This window comes from Prionailurus viverrinus, chromosome C1, assembly GCF_022837055.1.
Source record: "Prionailurus viverrinus isolate Anna chromosome C1, UM_Priviv_1.0, whole genome shotgun sequence".
Classification (NCBI taxonomy): domain Eukaryota; kingdom Metazoa; phylum Chordata; class Mammalia; order Carnivora; family Felidae; genus Prionailurus; species Prionailurus viverrinus.
The window spans coordinates 28,470,984-28,483,508 of NC_062568.1; the positions used below are offsets into that span (position 1 = coordinate 28,470,984).

The 12,525-nt window shown below is 40.2% G+C and overlaps 1 protein-coding gene and 1 pseudogene across 1 annotated transcript in view; one reads left to right on the plus strand and one right to left on the minus strand.

Annotated features, from left to right (window-relative positions):
* Positions 1-12,525, plus strand: part of SUMO1 (small ubiquitin like modifier 1) — a 33,853-nt gene that overhangs the window by 2,464 nt on the left and 18,864 nt on the right. Inside the window, exon 2 of the mRNA XM_047868784.1 lies at positions 109-521. Within this exon, the coding sequence (XP_047724740.1) occupies positions 109-521 (413 nt within the window). The remainder of the gene's footprint in view (positions 1-108; positions 522-12,525) is intronic.
* Positions 10,806-11,363, minus strand: LOC125172469 (60S ribosomal protein L21-like; annotated as a pseudogene).

The following is a 12,525-nucleotide window of genomic DNA, read 5'->3' on the forward strand; positions in this document are numbered from 1 at the left end:
TAAGGTAAGAAGTACTGGTATTCAATAGAATTTATTTAGGGAAGTTGACGACCAAAGCCAGGAAGGGACAATAGAAATATCTTGGCTCAGCTTTCAAAAACGTGCAAGGTGTCGGAGGGGTGGGAGTGCGGGCTGTCAGTACGGTTCCAAACAGTGAGACTGGGGACCGGGAACTTCTCCCCTGGAGTACAGGCTCCGGACGGAAGCGAAGGGTCGTCAGTAGAGCTGGGGAGACTGGTGTTAATTCACTCGCGCTACCACCAATAAAGCAGCTCTCCGGCCCTCCCGCCTCCCGGCAGCGTCCCCCACCCGTTTTCCCGCCTCGCCTTTCCTCTTTTCCGGATCCCTCCTCCCAACGCGTAGCGGAAGTGACGCGACGCGTAGCGGAAGTCCCTCCAGCCGCGGTGTTGTGCTGTGGGGAAGAGAGACGGATTTGTAAACCCCGGAGCGAGGTTCTGCCTACCCGAGGCCGCTGCTGTGCGGAGACCCTGGGTGAAGCCACCGTCACCATGTCTGACCAGGTACCGGACTGGGAGCGGTCTGATAGCAGTGGCCGAGTCCTTAACTCGGCTGGTGCGCCTGCCTCTCGGCTGGGGCCGGGGATGGAGGCGCGGGGGAGGGGAGCGCGGAATGGGGGAGGGGGCGGCCGGTGGGGACTCGGCCGGAGAGGGAGGGGAGTGGACTAGTGTTGGAGTCGCTGGGGCCTGCAGCGGGCCTCCGGGAGCCGCCCTTGCTCCTCTCCCGGCCTGCTCTTTACCCCCCTCCCCCCCCCCCCCCCTCCCGCCCCAGCGTCTGTGATCGCGGCCTCCCTCGAGTCGTTCCCCCTTCTTTTTCCGGGGTCGGCCAGGTGCAGGGCCCAGCTTCAGCTTCCCTGAGAGGGTCCCTGGGGAACATGTCTGTCTCCCTGTCCTGGGGACTGACTGTAGAAGCAGGGCCCTAGGCCCCAGTTATGTAACGGGAGACCATCCCAGCCCGGGAGGCTCTGTGGCCCTGAAAAGCGGATGGACTCCACTTTTTGGTTCTCGGTGTTTAGATTGTCCAGGAGTGGGGACGTGGGGGCGGGAGACGTCTGGTGTTGCTGGGAACCTAAAAAGCTCTGCTTTCTGTTCGGATTGCAGCTTGGGTAGGGCCGCCGCTGCTCTGCTGAGTCTTTTGCAGTGTGTTGGTGCAGAGCTGTCGCCTCTTTTCTTGTACTTTCCCATTTCTTACTCGGGATTGGTTCAGAAACTCTCCAGTTGTAAGAGAGCACTCAGAATAACCAAGAAACAAAGTAGAAAGAAACTGCTAGGGCAACATTTCATCTGGGCATTAACCTGAAGCTGACTGATACTTTTGAAGGAAAGGATAGGAAAACTCAATGTAGAGCAGTTGCATAACATTCACCGAAAGCTGCCTATTATGGCAAAGTGCTCCATCTCAGTGTTAATATAAAAAATTTACTTGGGATTTGCACTCGATCAGGAGTGTTCAGTTTTGCTTGTTAAGTTTTTCTTCCTCATCCTTTTTCAGTTAACCACGTTTATGGCTAGTTTTTAATTCATAACGTTTGTGTCTGGACTTCGTTTTGTTTGCTCAGATGACTGTGACTTTTTAAAGTCTCTTTGGATCTTTCGCTTGTTTAATGATATTTATCTAGAAAAGTTATTTTTCATTCAACTCCATAATGTACTTGCACTTTTAAATTTAACACACTTGTTTCCCTGGCTTTTAACCCGGTTCAGTTTTGTACCAGTTTGTGAAAGCAAGTGAGGCTTTTGTGGATTTGTACTATTGTGCAAAATGTACGTTGGTATTTTTAAAGCTTAATCATAATCTAGATTAATTTTGGATGGCTCTTAACAATCTAGATTAATTCCCAAGTTGGTATGGGAATTATAAGTGGCATTATAAGTATCTCCCTGGATAGTTGTTTACTTGGTTACCAGGGAGGAAAGAACAGGTGTAAATGCTTAGTTTCATCAGCCTTTTATTTTGATGCTAGGAAGCATGTTGAAATTTACTATAGTCTGATGAAAGAGCAATGTACAGAAAGAATTATAAACTAAATTACAGAATTTATTGCTCCAGTCATTGAATTCCAGTCATTGAGAGAGACATGAAAGAAGAAATAAAGGACCTAGTACACTAACAGGTGGCCAGAAGTTCTTTAGATTCTGTTTTAGAAGGTCTTTGAGGCCAAAACTATTCATGATAATACTAGGACATTATTTGTCTTTTTCACTCTGATCCTTTCCTGTGTTTTCAGTGGCGTTTTTTAAACACTAACGTGGCCTGTGATATCACAACAGATTGAAATGTAGAAGCAGATGTGAAAATCTAGCTGCTGTTAATCCAGACGTTAAAGGGATTTGCAAAAATGCAAAATAGTGCTGTTCTTCTCACTAGAAAAAACTGATGTTCTTCTCATTTTATTTTCAATAAAAATATGTTATTTGTTAATATATAGTGGGGCTTTTAAAACGGATAATTAAAACATTTCTCAGTTTCAATGTCTAACTGTAAACCTGAATAAATATAACTAACCTAACAAAAACTTTATGGAGTTCCAAATAACTTTTTAAGAGTGTAAGAGTCCTGAGACCAAAAAGTTTGAGAACTGTTGCTCCATTCTGTTTAACTAGCATCATTATTAATAATCAAGACCCAGTACAATTTCAGTGTTGGGTGCTAAGGATTTAAAGAGATATGAAGCTGAACTCTTACCCTTAAGAGGCTTATGAGCAAGAATAAGAATCTCAAGTTATTACTGTGCAATATCAGCAGCACGAGACTGACCCACTGTCCCCAAGAGACAATCTTAACTTAAACCAAGCTCTTTAAGGAGGATGCATTTTCTGAGGCACGTCTCAGAAATTTGTTATCTGGCGCTAAGACATTGCAGCTGAGTAACAATTTTAGGTTAAAATACAGGTGGACGTTAAAATCACACAAGACTTGAATTGCTGGGTTTTCTGTTGATGAGTGAAAAATTATTTTGTGAATTTGAGTAAAATACCTTTCCTGTAATTTTAACAATTGCCAGCATTATCTAGTGGATTTGTGAACCATTGCTGAATAATCGTCTACAACAGGTTCTAAACCTAAAGTTCATGGGCCCTAAAGGCTGAAAATCATTGAAATTGTATGGGGCGTTTTGTTATTTTTACATGTGTATTTTTCTTTTTTATATATATGAAATTTATTGACAAATTGGTTTCCATACAACACCCAGTGCTCATCCCAAAAGGTGCCCTCCTCAATACCCATCACCCACCCTCCCCTCCCTCCCATCCCCCATCAACCCTCAGTTTGTTCTCAGTTTTTAACAGTCTCTTATGCTTTGGCTCTCTCCCACTCTAACCTCTTTTTTTTTTTTTTTTTTCCTTCCCCTCCCCCATGGGTTCCTGTTAAGTTTCTCAGGATCCACATAAGAGTGAAACCATATGGTATCTGTCTTTCTCTGTATGGCTTATTTCACTTAGCATCACACTCTCCAGTTCCATCCACGTTGCTACAAAAGGCCATATTTCATTTTTTCTCATTGCCACGTAATATTCCATTGTGTATATAAACCACAATTTCTTTATCCATTCATCAGTTGATGGACATTTAGGCTCTTTCCATAATTTGGCTATTGTTGAGAGTGCTGCTATGAACATTGGGGTACAAGTGGCCCTATGCATCAGTACTCCTGTATCCCTTGGATAAATTCCTAGCAATGCTATTGCTGGGTCATAGGGTAGGTCTATTTTTAATTTTCTGAGGAACCTCCACACTGCTTTCCAGAGCGGCTGCACCAATTTGCATTCCCACCAACAGTGCAAGAGGGTTCCCGTTTCTCCACATCCTCTCCAGCATCTATAGTCTCCTGATTTGTTCATTTTGGCCACTCTGACTGGCGTGAGGTGATACCTGAGTGTGGTTTTGGTTTGTATTTCCCTGATAAAGAGCGACGCTGAACATCTTTTCATGTGCCTGTTGGCCATCCGGATGTCTTCTTTAGAGAAGTGTCTATTCATGTTTTCTGCCCATTTCTTCACTGGGTTATTTGTTTTTCGGGTGTGGAGTTTGGTGAGCTCTTTATAGATTTTGGATACTAGCCCTTTGCCCGATATGTCATTTGTGAATATCTTTTCCCATTCCGTTGGTTGCCTTTTAGTTTTGTTGGTTGTTTCCTTTGCTGTGCAGAAGCTTTTTATCTTCATAAGGTCCCAGTAATTCACTTTTGCTTTTAATTCCCTTGCCTTTGGGGATGTGTCGAGTAAGAGATTGCTACGGCTGAGGTCAGAGAGGTCTTTTCCTGCTTTCTCCTCTAAGGTTTTGATGGTTTCCTGTCTCACATTTAGGTCCTTTATCCATTTTGAGTTTATTTTTGTGAATGGTGTGAGAAAGTGGTCTAGTTTCAACCTTCTGCATGTTGCTGTCCAGTTCTCCCAGCACCATTTGTTAAAGAGGCTGTCTTTTTTCCATTGGATGTTCTTTCCTGCTTTGTCAAAGATGAGTTGGCCATACGTTTGTGGGTCTAGTTCTGGGGTTTCTATTCTATTCCATTGGTCTGTGTGTCTGTTTTTGTGCCATGTGTATTTTTCTTTTAATTTATTTTGAGAGCAAGTGTGCGAGCACGCAGGGGAGGGGCAGAAAGAGAGGGAGAGAGAGAATCCCAAGCAGACTCCACACTGTTAGCACAGAGCTCTACGTGGGGCTTGAACTCACAAACCATGAGATCATGACCTGAGCTGAAATCAAGAGTTGGATGGCTAACTGACTGAGCCTCCCAGGTGCCCTGGTATGTCTGTATTTTTTTAGGGAGAAAAGGCTTATAGCTTTCATCAGAGGTACATGATCTCTCAAAAAGGATAAAGACAATCCTTTAACCAATAGTAGATCTCATTGGGTGCTCTCCTTTGCCTGATCTCAAGCAAATCTAAGCACTTATATAGAACCAGAAGCTTGCTATCAAAATTGGTGTGGGTAATTTGTACAAATATTTTCCCTTTTTTCTTCCCTTTATTCAAGTTTATAGTGTTCCCGCCATGCCCAAATCATCAAAGGCAGCATGGACTTCAGCTCTTTAATTCAGGTCTATTAATTTGTAATAATTAGATGACTGATTTACTTCAAATGCTAACTATTGTAAGTAAGCACTTTCACTCTCCCCACTCCCACCTCAGAGAGAAACTGAATGATTTTCTTTTATTTTCCTTTTAGTCAAGGATTTGGAAGCATTATGTAGTTCTGGTTATCTGTTGGTACCTTACAAACTACCTCAAAACTTAGAGGCTTAAAATAACAGTTTTCTATTTTGCTCATATATCTGCAATTTGGGCAGCCCTGTGGGCTGGACGTAACCATTGCTCCTTGTTGTGTAGGGCCTCAACTGGGATTACATGGTTGGGTGCTGGAATGGATGGGCTCTTCATAAAGTCACAAGGCCTCTCTTAGTGGTTTCACCATGTGTTTTGCTCAGCATAGGAACCCCAGAATATTGAGCTATGGCAGCTCAGGGCTCATAAGAGTGTGAATGTTCCCAGAGAACCCTGGCTGGAAACCTCAAGCTTCCTAGGACCTAGCCTTGGAAGTCACTTCTGTAGTCTGTCGATCAGGCAGATCGCTAAGGCCAGCCCAAATTCAAGGGAAAGGCATTTATTTATTTATTTGGGGGATCTAATTGACCTGTAATATGTTAGTTTCAGGTATACAACATAATGATGTGATATTTGATGTATGTAATGTGAAATCATGATCATAAGTCTAATTAACATCCATCACCACACAGTTACAATTTTTTTTCTTGTGATGAGAATTAAATCTCTTAGCAATTTTCAAATATGCAGTACAATATTAGCTGTAGTCAACAAGGGAAAGGCATTTAGACTTCATTTCTCAATGGGAAGAGTAACAAAGAATTCATAGTTATCTTTAATCTGCCACATTAATTGTATTTCTTCTGTCAGGATTGCATTATTCCCTGCAATATTCTTTGTATCTTCCTGTTGCTGATGTTTTCTTATCTTACTGTTAGCTTGAAATAGTAGGAGAATATGATGAATTGGGTATATATTAAAATTAATAATTATGTATACTATTTATATGTTAAAAACTGTAACTATAACTTAAGCATGTAGTGATACATACAGTAAGCATTGCATGCCCCGTGAGAGGATTGATAGATATATTCTATTTTCTCCCTGATAGATACATGAGGTGCTGTTAGTGGATGTTGCAAACATAAAAGTTATTAATAAAACATTGCAAATAAAATGTTACCTAAACAATATTTAATAGTATTTTGAAAACTGAGTATGATTGTAATGGTTGTAGTACTCGTGAAGGTAGATGAGTAGTTCAAATTCAGAACTATAAAGCCATTGTCAAATAGGTCTTCATACCTTTTAGCCCCCTTAGCATTTAGAATGTTTTTTATATTAGCAATAATTGCATCCCAGATAAACCTCATTGACTGTGATACTGTCAGCAAAGCTGAGAATGTCTCTATTATAGCTTTTTAAAAAAAATGTTCATTTCAGAGAGAGTGAGCACAAGTGGGAGAAGGACAGAGAGAGAGGGAAAAAGAGAATTCCAGGCAGGCACTGCGTTGAGTGCAAAACCCAATGTGGGGCTTGATCCCATGAACCATGCATGAGATCATGACCTGAACCAAAATCAAGAGTTGGACGCTTAACTGACTGAGTCACCCAGGTGCCCCTCGACTATAGTTTTTATATATAGTGTTAAAATTATTTACTTAAGTGTTCTTCATTAGAATGCTTTTGAGGGTCAGGAATCAGGCTTTTTTATTCATCCTTTTTTCTTGAAGTGCCCAGCACAGTGACTGGATACTTAGTTTTTTTGAAGGAATGACTGGTCAGATTCATTCATTTAAACAAGTTATTTATTGAATGTTCTAGGCACCATGCTAAGCCCTAGAATTGGAGGGTTGCCTCAGAAACTTGAAACAACTGGTATCTTCCTCCTCTTCTTTTAGCCTCCATGATGTTTTGTTATTGAGGAAGAGTTGGTTGTCATGGAGTAGTTTTCTTTTCATGGTGATTTTACATTACTTCTTGATCTTTACTTCTACTAACAATAGACCTGGAAACTTTGTTTCTAAGATCAAATCATTTGTTTCTTTCAGAACATTAGAATTATTGTGGATAATTTTCTCTAAGATAGGTTTAGTACCCCATTTTAGAATTTTCTGAAATTGTGGTTTTTGGGAGGTAGATAATTTTTGATATTCTGCTTCTTTAAAAAAGTCATGAGTATGGGGCTACTGAGTAGCTCAGTCAGTTAAGCGTCCAGCTTCGGATCAGGTCATGATCTTGCATTTGGTGAGTTTGAGCCCTGCATTGGACTCAGTGTTAACAGCTCAGAGCCTGGAGCCTTCTTTGGCTTCTGTGTCTCCCTCTCTCTCTGCCCTCCCCTGCTCATGCTCTGTCTCTCTCTCAAAAAAATAAACATTAAAAAAAAAATCTTTAAAAAGTCATGGGTACATTCTCACATCTACTATTGAGCACCTTACTTTTACAGTTAAAACATTTAAAAAAAAATCTATTTTAAGTAATGCCTATACCCAATGTGGGGCTCGAACTCATGACCCCAAGGTCAAGAGTTGCATGCTCTTCTGACTAAGCCATCCAAGTGCCCTCTTACTTTTACAGTTTAAATTGTGGATATTCCTGCAACATAACTTAGGTTATTTAAAGATGTGTTATATTTATTATACTTTTTTATTTTGACCATTCTTTTGGTCAGTTGCTTTTACTGAGCTAGTGAGAATCTGTAGGAAAAGTGGAGTTCTGTTTGCTGGACTCTGTCTGTTTTCAATATCTAGGCACAGTTATTTTTTCAAGATTTTACCAAAGATTGATATATGTATCAAAAAGTGCACATAAATGCATAGCTTGCTGAATTTTGACAAACTGATCACATTCATGCAGCCAGTACTCAGATTAAGATCCTCTGCCCTGACTACTAATTAGATTAGTTTTGCTTGTTTTTAGACATTATAATGTTATGTAAACGGAGTCATATGGTATATACTTCTGTATTTGACTTCTTTTGCTCAGCATTGTTAGATTCGTCCATATTATTGTGTTCTTAAATTGCATTGCTAATTATATTCCACTGTGTGACTGTACCACAATTCTCCACCCTGCTTTCGATGCACAAGGAGGTAGTTTTCTAAGTTCTGTTTTTTTTCTTTTAATGTTTATTTAAATTTTGAGAGAGAAAGAACGCGTTGGCACAAGCAGGGGAGGGGCAGAGAGAGAGGGCGACAGAGGATCTGAAGTGGGCTCTGCACTGACAGGGGAGAGCCCGATGCGGGGGCTTGAACTCATGAACCGTGGGATCATGACCTGAGCCAAAGTCAGTTGCTTAACCAGCTGAGCCATTCAGGTACCCTAGCTTCTGTTTTTAACATAAGACAAATGATACCTATTTACAGTACCTCCTATGTCAGTTTGGATTTCTTTTCGGCCGAGTAACAGAAAACGTGATATATAGTAGGTTAAACAAGTATGTGTTTATTTTTCTCATGAAATGAGAAATCTGCGGGAGCCTGGGTGGCTCAATTGGTTAAGTGACTCTTGATTTCAGCTCAGGTCACAATTTCAGGGTCGTGGGATTGAGCCCCACGTTGGGCTCTGTGCTGAGTGTGGAGCCTGTTTAGGATACTCTCTTTCCCTCTGCCCCTTACCTCTCCCCCACTCACACACTCTGTCTCTCAAAAAAAAAAAAAAAAAAAAAAAAAAAAAGGAAGTCTAGACATAAGTAGTTCAGGGCTGGTAAGGCAGCTCCACAATGCCTTCATACTCTTTTCTCCCCCATCCATAACAGGTGTTTTCACCCTCATGCCTATGTCCTGTGGGCACAGAGAAGTTACTTTGTGTATTTGTTCCAGGTAGGAGAAAGAGATGGAGCAAAGGGAAAAAGTATGCGCCAACAACAAATCTGTCAGTGTTTTTTATCTCATTGGCTGGCACTGTGTCACATGGCCATAATAGAAGCTGAGAAATATGCTTTTTGGCTAGGCATACCTAGGCTTCCCTTTGTAAGGAAAATGGAGAAAGGGGATATTGGATAGGTAATTAACAATGTCCGCCAACCTCTAAATGTGTATGCTGGTACTTTTGTATACAGTCAAGCCAGTTTGTTCCAAGCTTTGTGTAGGTCCATAGTCTAGGCTCAAAGAGTGGTTTGCACAACCAATGTGATTTTCAATTACAATTTTTAGTTCTTGGTAAGTTGCACATCTAGTGTTTAACCACCGTTCTAGAGTTGAATGTAAATTTGCAGAAGATCCAGTGTCTGGACAGCTTGACTTAAATGTTGAAGTTATGGAGCTACGTCTGGTTGGTTCCATTCCAGATTTCCAGTACTGTGTCTTAAGTTTGAACACACAGCATGAATCTGAAAATGTATGTTTATTTTGTGTTTTTAGAATTGTGGTAAATCCATTGAAATAGGAGGGGGCTGATGTTATTGTATTTTGGGTTTTATATCTTTTAATAATGGGTGTAAGAATTTCCAACTTGAGCTATGTTGAATTTTTTTCATTAGGAAATAAAATGAAATAAACTGAAGAATTCTAGTCAGACCTGTGGTTAACAGATTTTTTGATACTTTGAGTGATTGCATTTTCTGTGAAAGGTTTTATGGAAAACTTTAATGTGTATGTAATTATATCCATATACCCATCTCCTGGCCTATTTTATTTCATCTACATTACATTGCTCTAATCTACTCCCTCATAGTCTGAAGACAATCCCAGGTGTATAATTCCATCATAAATATTTCAGTATGTATCTGATATGTGATAATAGTTATCACACCTTAAAAAATGAGCAGATTTGTTAATGTTCTCAAATAAGAGTAAATATATTCTTTCTTTTGGGGTTTCCCCAAGAATCTCCCCACCTCCTTTCAGAAGAATGAACAACTCTTGTGTAGCTGGAAGGGTCATTGACAGATGGGAGGTAGTTAAGTGTGATGTCCTTTCATGTGATTAAATTGTCAACATACTGATTGCCAGTGCCCCTAAGCAGAGTTCTTGTTCTTTCGACTTTGAAATGGCACAGTAAAATTCTCATGAATTTTGTACGTTTGTAAATGGATTTTGTACATTTGTTGTGTTTTTCGTTCTTTCCAGCCTAATTCTCTTTCCAAATCCAACCATCTTCTATTTACAAGCTATTCCCTCTATGGCTTGGAAAGAAAAGTTGATAGTGCCTGTAGCGTGGTAAATTCCTTTATCATTCCAGTTACCATGATTCAGGCTCTGGATGACACAAACCTGAAAATTTAGAGGTTTTTGGTTCCTTTCTTTTATCTTGTACATATATTTACTTTTCTTTCCATTTACCTGTTTCTTCTGTTCTAAGGCCGTGTATCCTTTCCAGCCAAATCAACCAGCCCTCTCTGGGAGTCTCTTTTCTCTGATAACCTAGTGTCCCAGAGCCAGTGCTGAATGCTTTCACTGTTTTGTAGCTAGTGTGCCATACCATTCTGTATTGGCTGCTTTTTCACAGGGGAGAGAAGGAAAGAAGACATACAAAAGACATTGAGATCACTGGAAATGATCATTGGCCTTTTTTGGCCAAGATCTTCTCATTTTTCAGACTAGTTTGTCAAAAGAAAAAAAGGTAGTACATGAAAAGCTGGATGACTGCATTAAGCAAGCATGAGGCTATTAAACAAGTGGTATAGATGATATTGCCCCATAGTGCTTCAGAGTTGGGAAGAGGTCACCAAAATGTAGTGACTAGGGAAAGTGGTAACTTATTTTTGGAAATTTCATATCCTGATTGTTCATGTGTTTTTTTTTTTTTTTTTTTTTTTACAGTCTTGACGTCTTTTATTTTTTTTACATTTATCATGCCATGAATTCATAGGGAATGGGTTCCAACAGCTCAGGCTCCTTTCCATTGGTTCTCACAAAGTGTGCTTCTCTGGGTGGGGCAGGCTGGCGCTTCAGTTGAACCCAAGTACCTTTCTCCTTGGCTTCCTTCTTTTCTGATCATTTTCCTTCACACGCTTCAGGAAGCTGTCTCGGCTCTTTGAGTGCTTAATGTGCTCGATATGTACATTAATTCTCTTAGCAAGAATCTTGCCCTTGACTTGTTTGTTTACAACAATGCCAACAGCATGCTGGGTAACATTGTAGACTCTTCCGGTTTTGCTATTGTAACATTTGTGGGGCATTCCTTTTTAAACAGTGCCCATTCCCTTGATATCCACAATATCACCTTTCCTGTAGATTTGCATGTATGTTGCCAAAGGAACAACTCCATGTTTTCTAAAAGGCCCAGAGAACATATAGCGAGTACCTCTCCTCTTTCCCTTTGTGTTGGTCATTTTGGCGAATTACTGGAAGATGGCGGTTCCGGCCGAAAGGAAGGCTGTTCACATGTTCTTATGCAGTTGAAGTGAATTATCTTGTATTTCCAACTGTAAATATAAAAAACTGAAAGGATTTAGTAAGATTTTGTGGGGTGATACAGAAAATAATGTTGTCTCTTTGATCCAACAGCATTATATAGCCTAGTATTTGCCTGGCATTACAGAAATTATAAAGATGAAAAAACTTGGGTCCTCTCCTTGTAAACTTGTAGGGAAGTCAAGACATACAAAACTGTCACAGAAAACATTAATTTATTTAACAAGAATATTGAATATCTTCAAAGAACCAGCCACTGTGCATGATCAGAAATAAAGTATGCCAGTGAGGAACTCAATCTGGTAGCAGATACAAATAGGCCAACATGTGGTTATAATAGATAAAAGTAAGCATGGGGATGTTTAAGAGGGTGATTAGAGAAATCAGTTTGTAGGAAGTGATGCCTGAGTGAAAGGAAAATAGGGTAAGAAAGGGCTTCTAAGCAGAGGTGATTAACAGGTATAGATATGATGAAGATAAGGTAGAGGTGATATGTGTAAGGGATTGTAGATCAATATGGCTGGAGCAAAGGATATTATTACCAAGAGAGATAGGAGATTAAGGCTGGATTGCTAGCTGGGACCAGTACATGAAGGACCAGTGTATGTCAGCTAAGAAGTTTGAATTTAAGATTCTGCCTGAAGATTATGGGCAGATCAGATTGCATTTTAGAGAGGTGGCTCTGGTGGTAGTTGGAGAATTGAAGGGAGCAAGACTGTTGCAGTAATATTAAGGAACAACAATGAGTACCTGAAATAAGGCAGTGGAATGGAGAGAAGAATAAACTTGAGAGCCACTAAGGGATAATAACACTGTCAGAAGGATGGATGATTAAGTGTGAGATTTAAGAGAGAAAGTCTAGCTAAAGATGACACCTGAGTTTCTGTTTTGGACAGTTGAGTGTATGGTAACCGTTTTTTGTAATTGAGAGTCCAGGAGGAAATTTGTTTTGTTTTGTTTTTTTAAGGTGGTTTTCAGGAAGAGGAGTTAAAATTTACAGAGGAGTTGGAAATAATGCATTCAGTTTTAGGTACTTACATTTGGGTACCCATGGGACATCTAAAGTGGAGATACTCAAGCATTTGGATAAATGAATGTAAAACTCT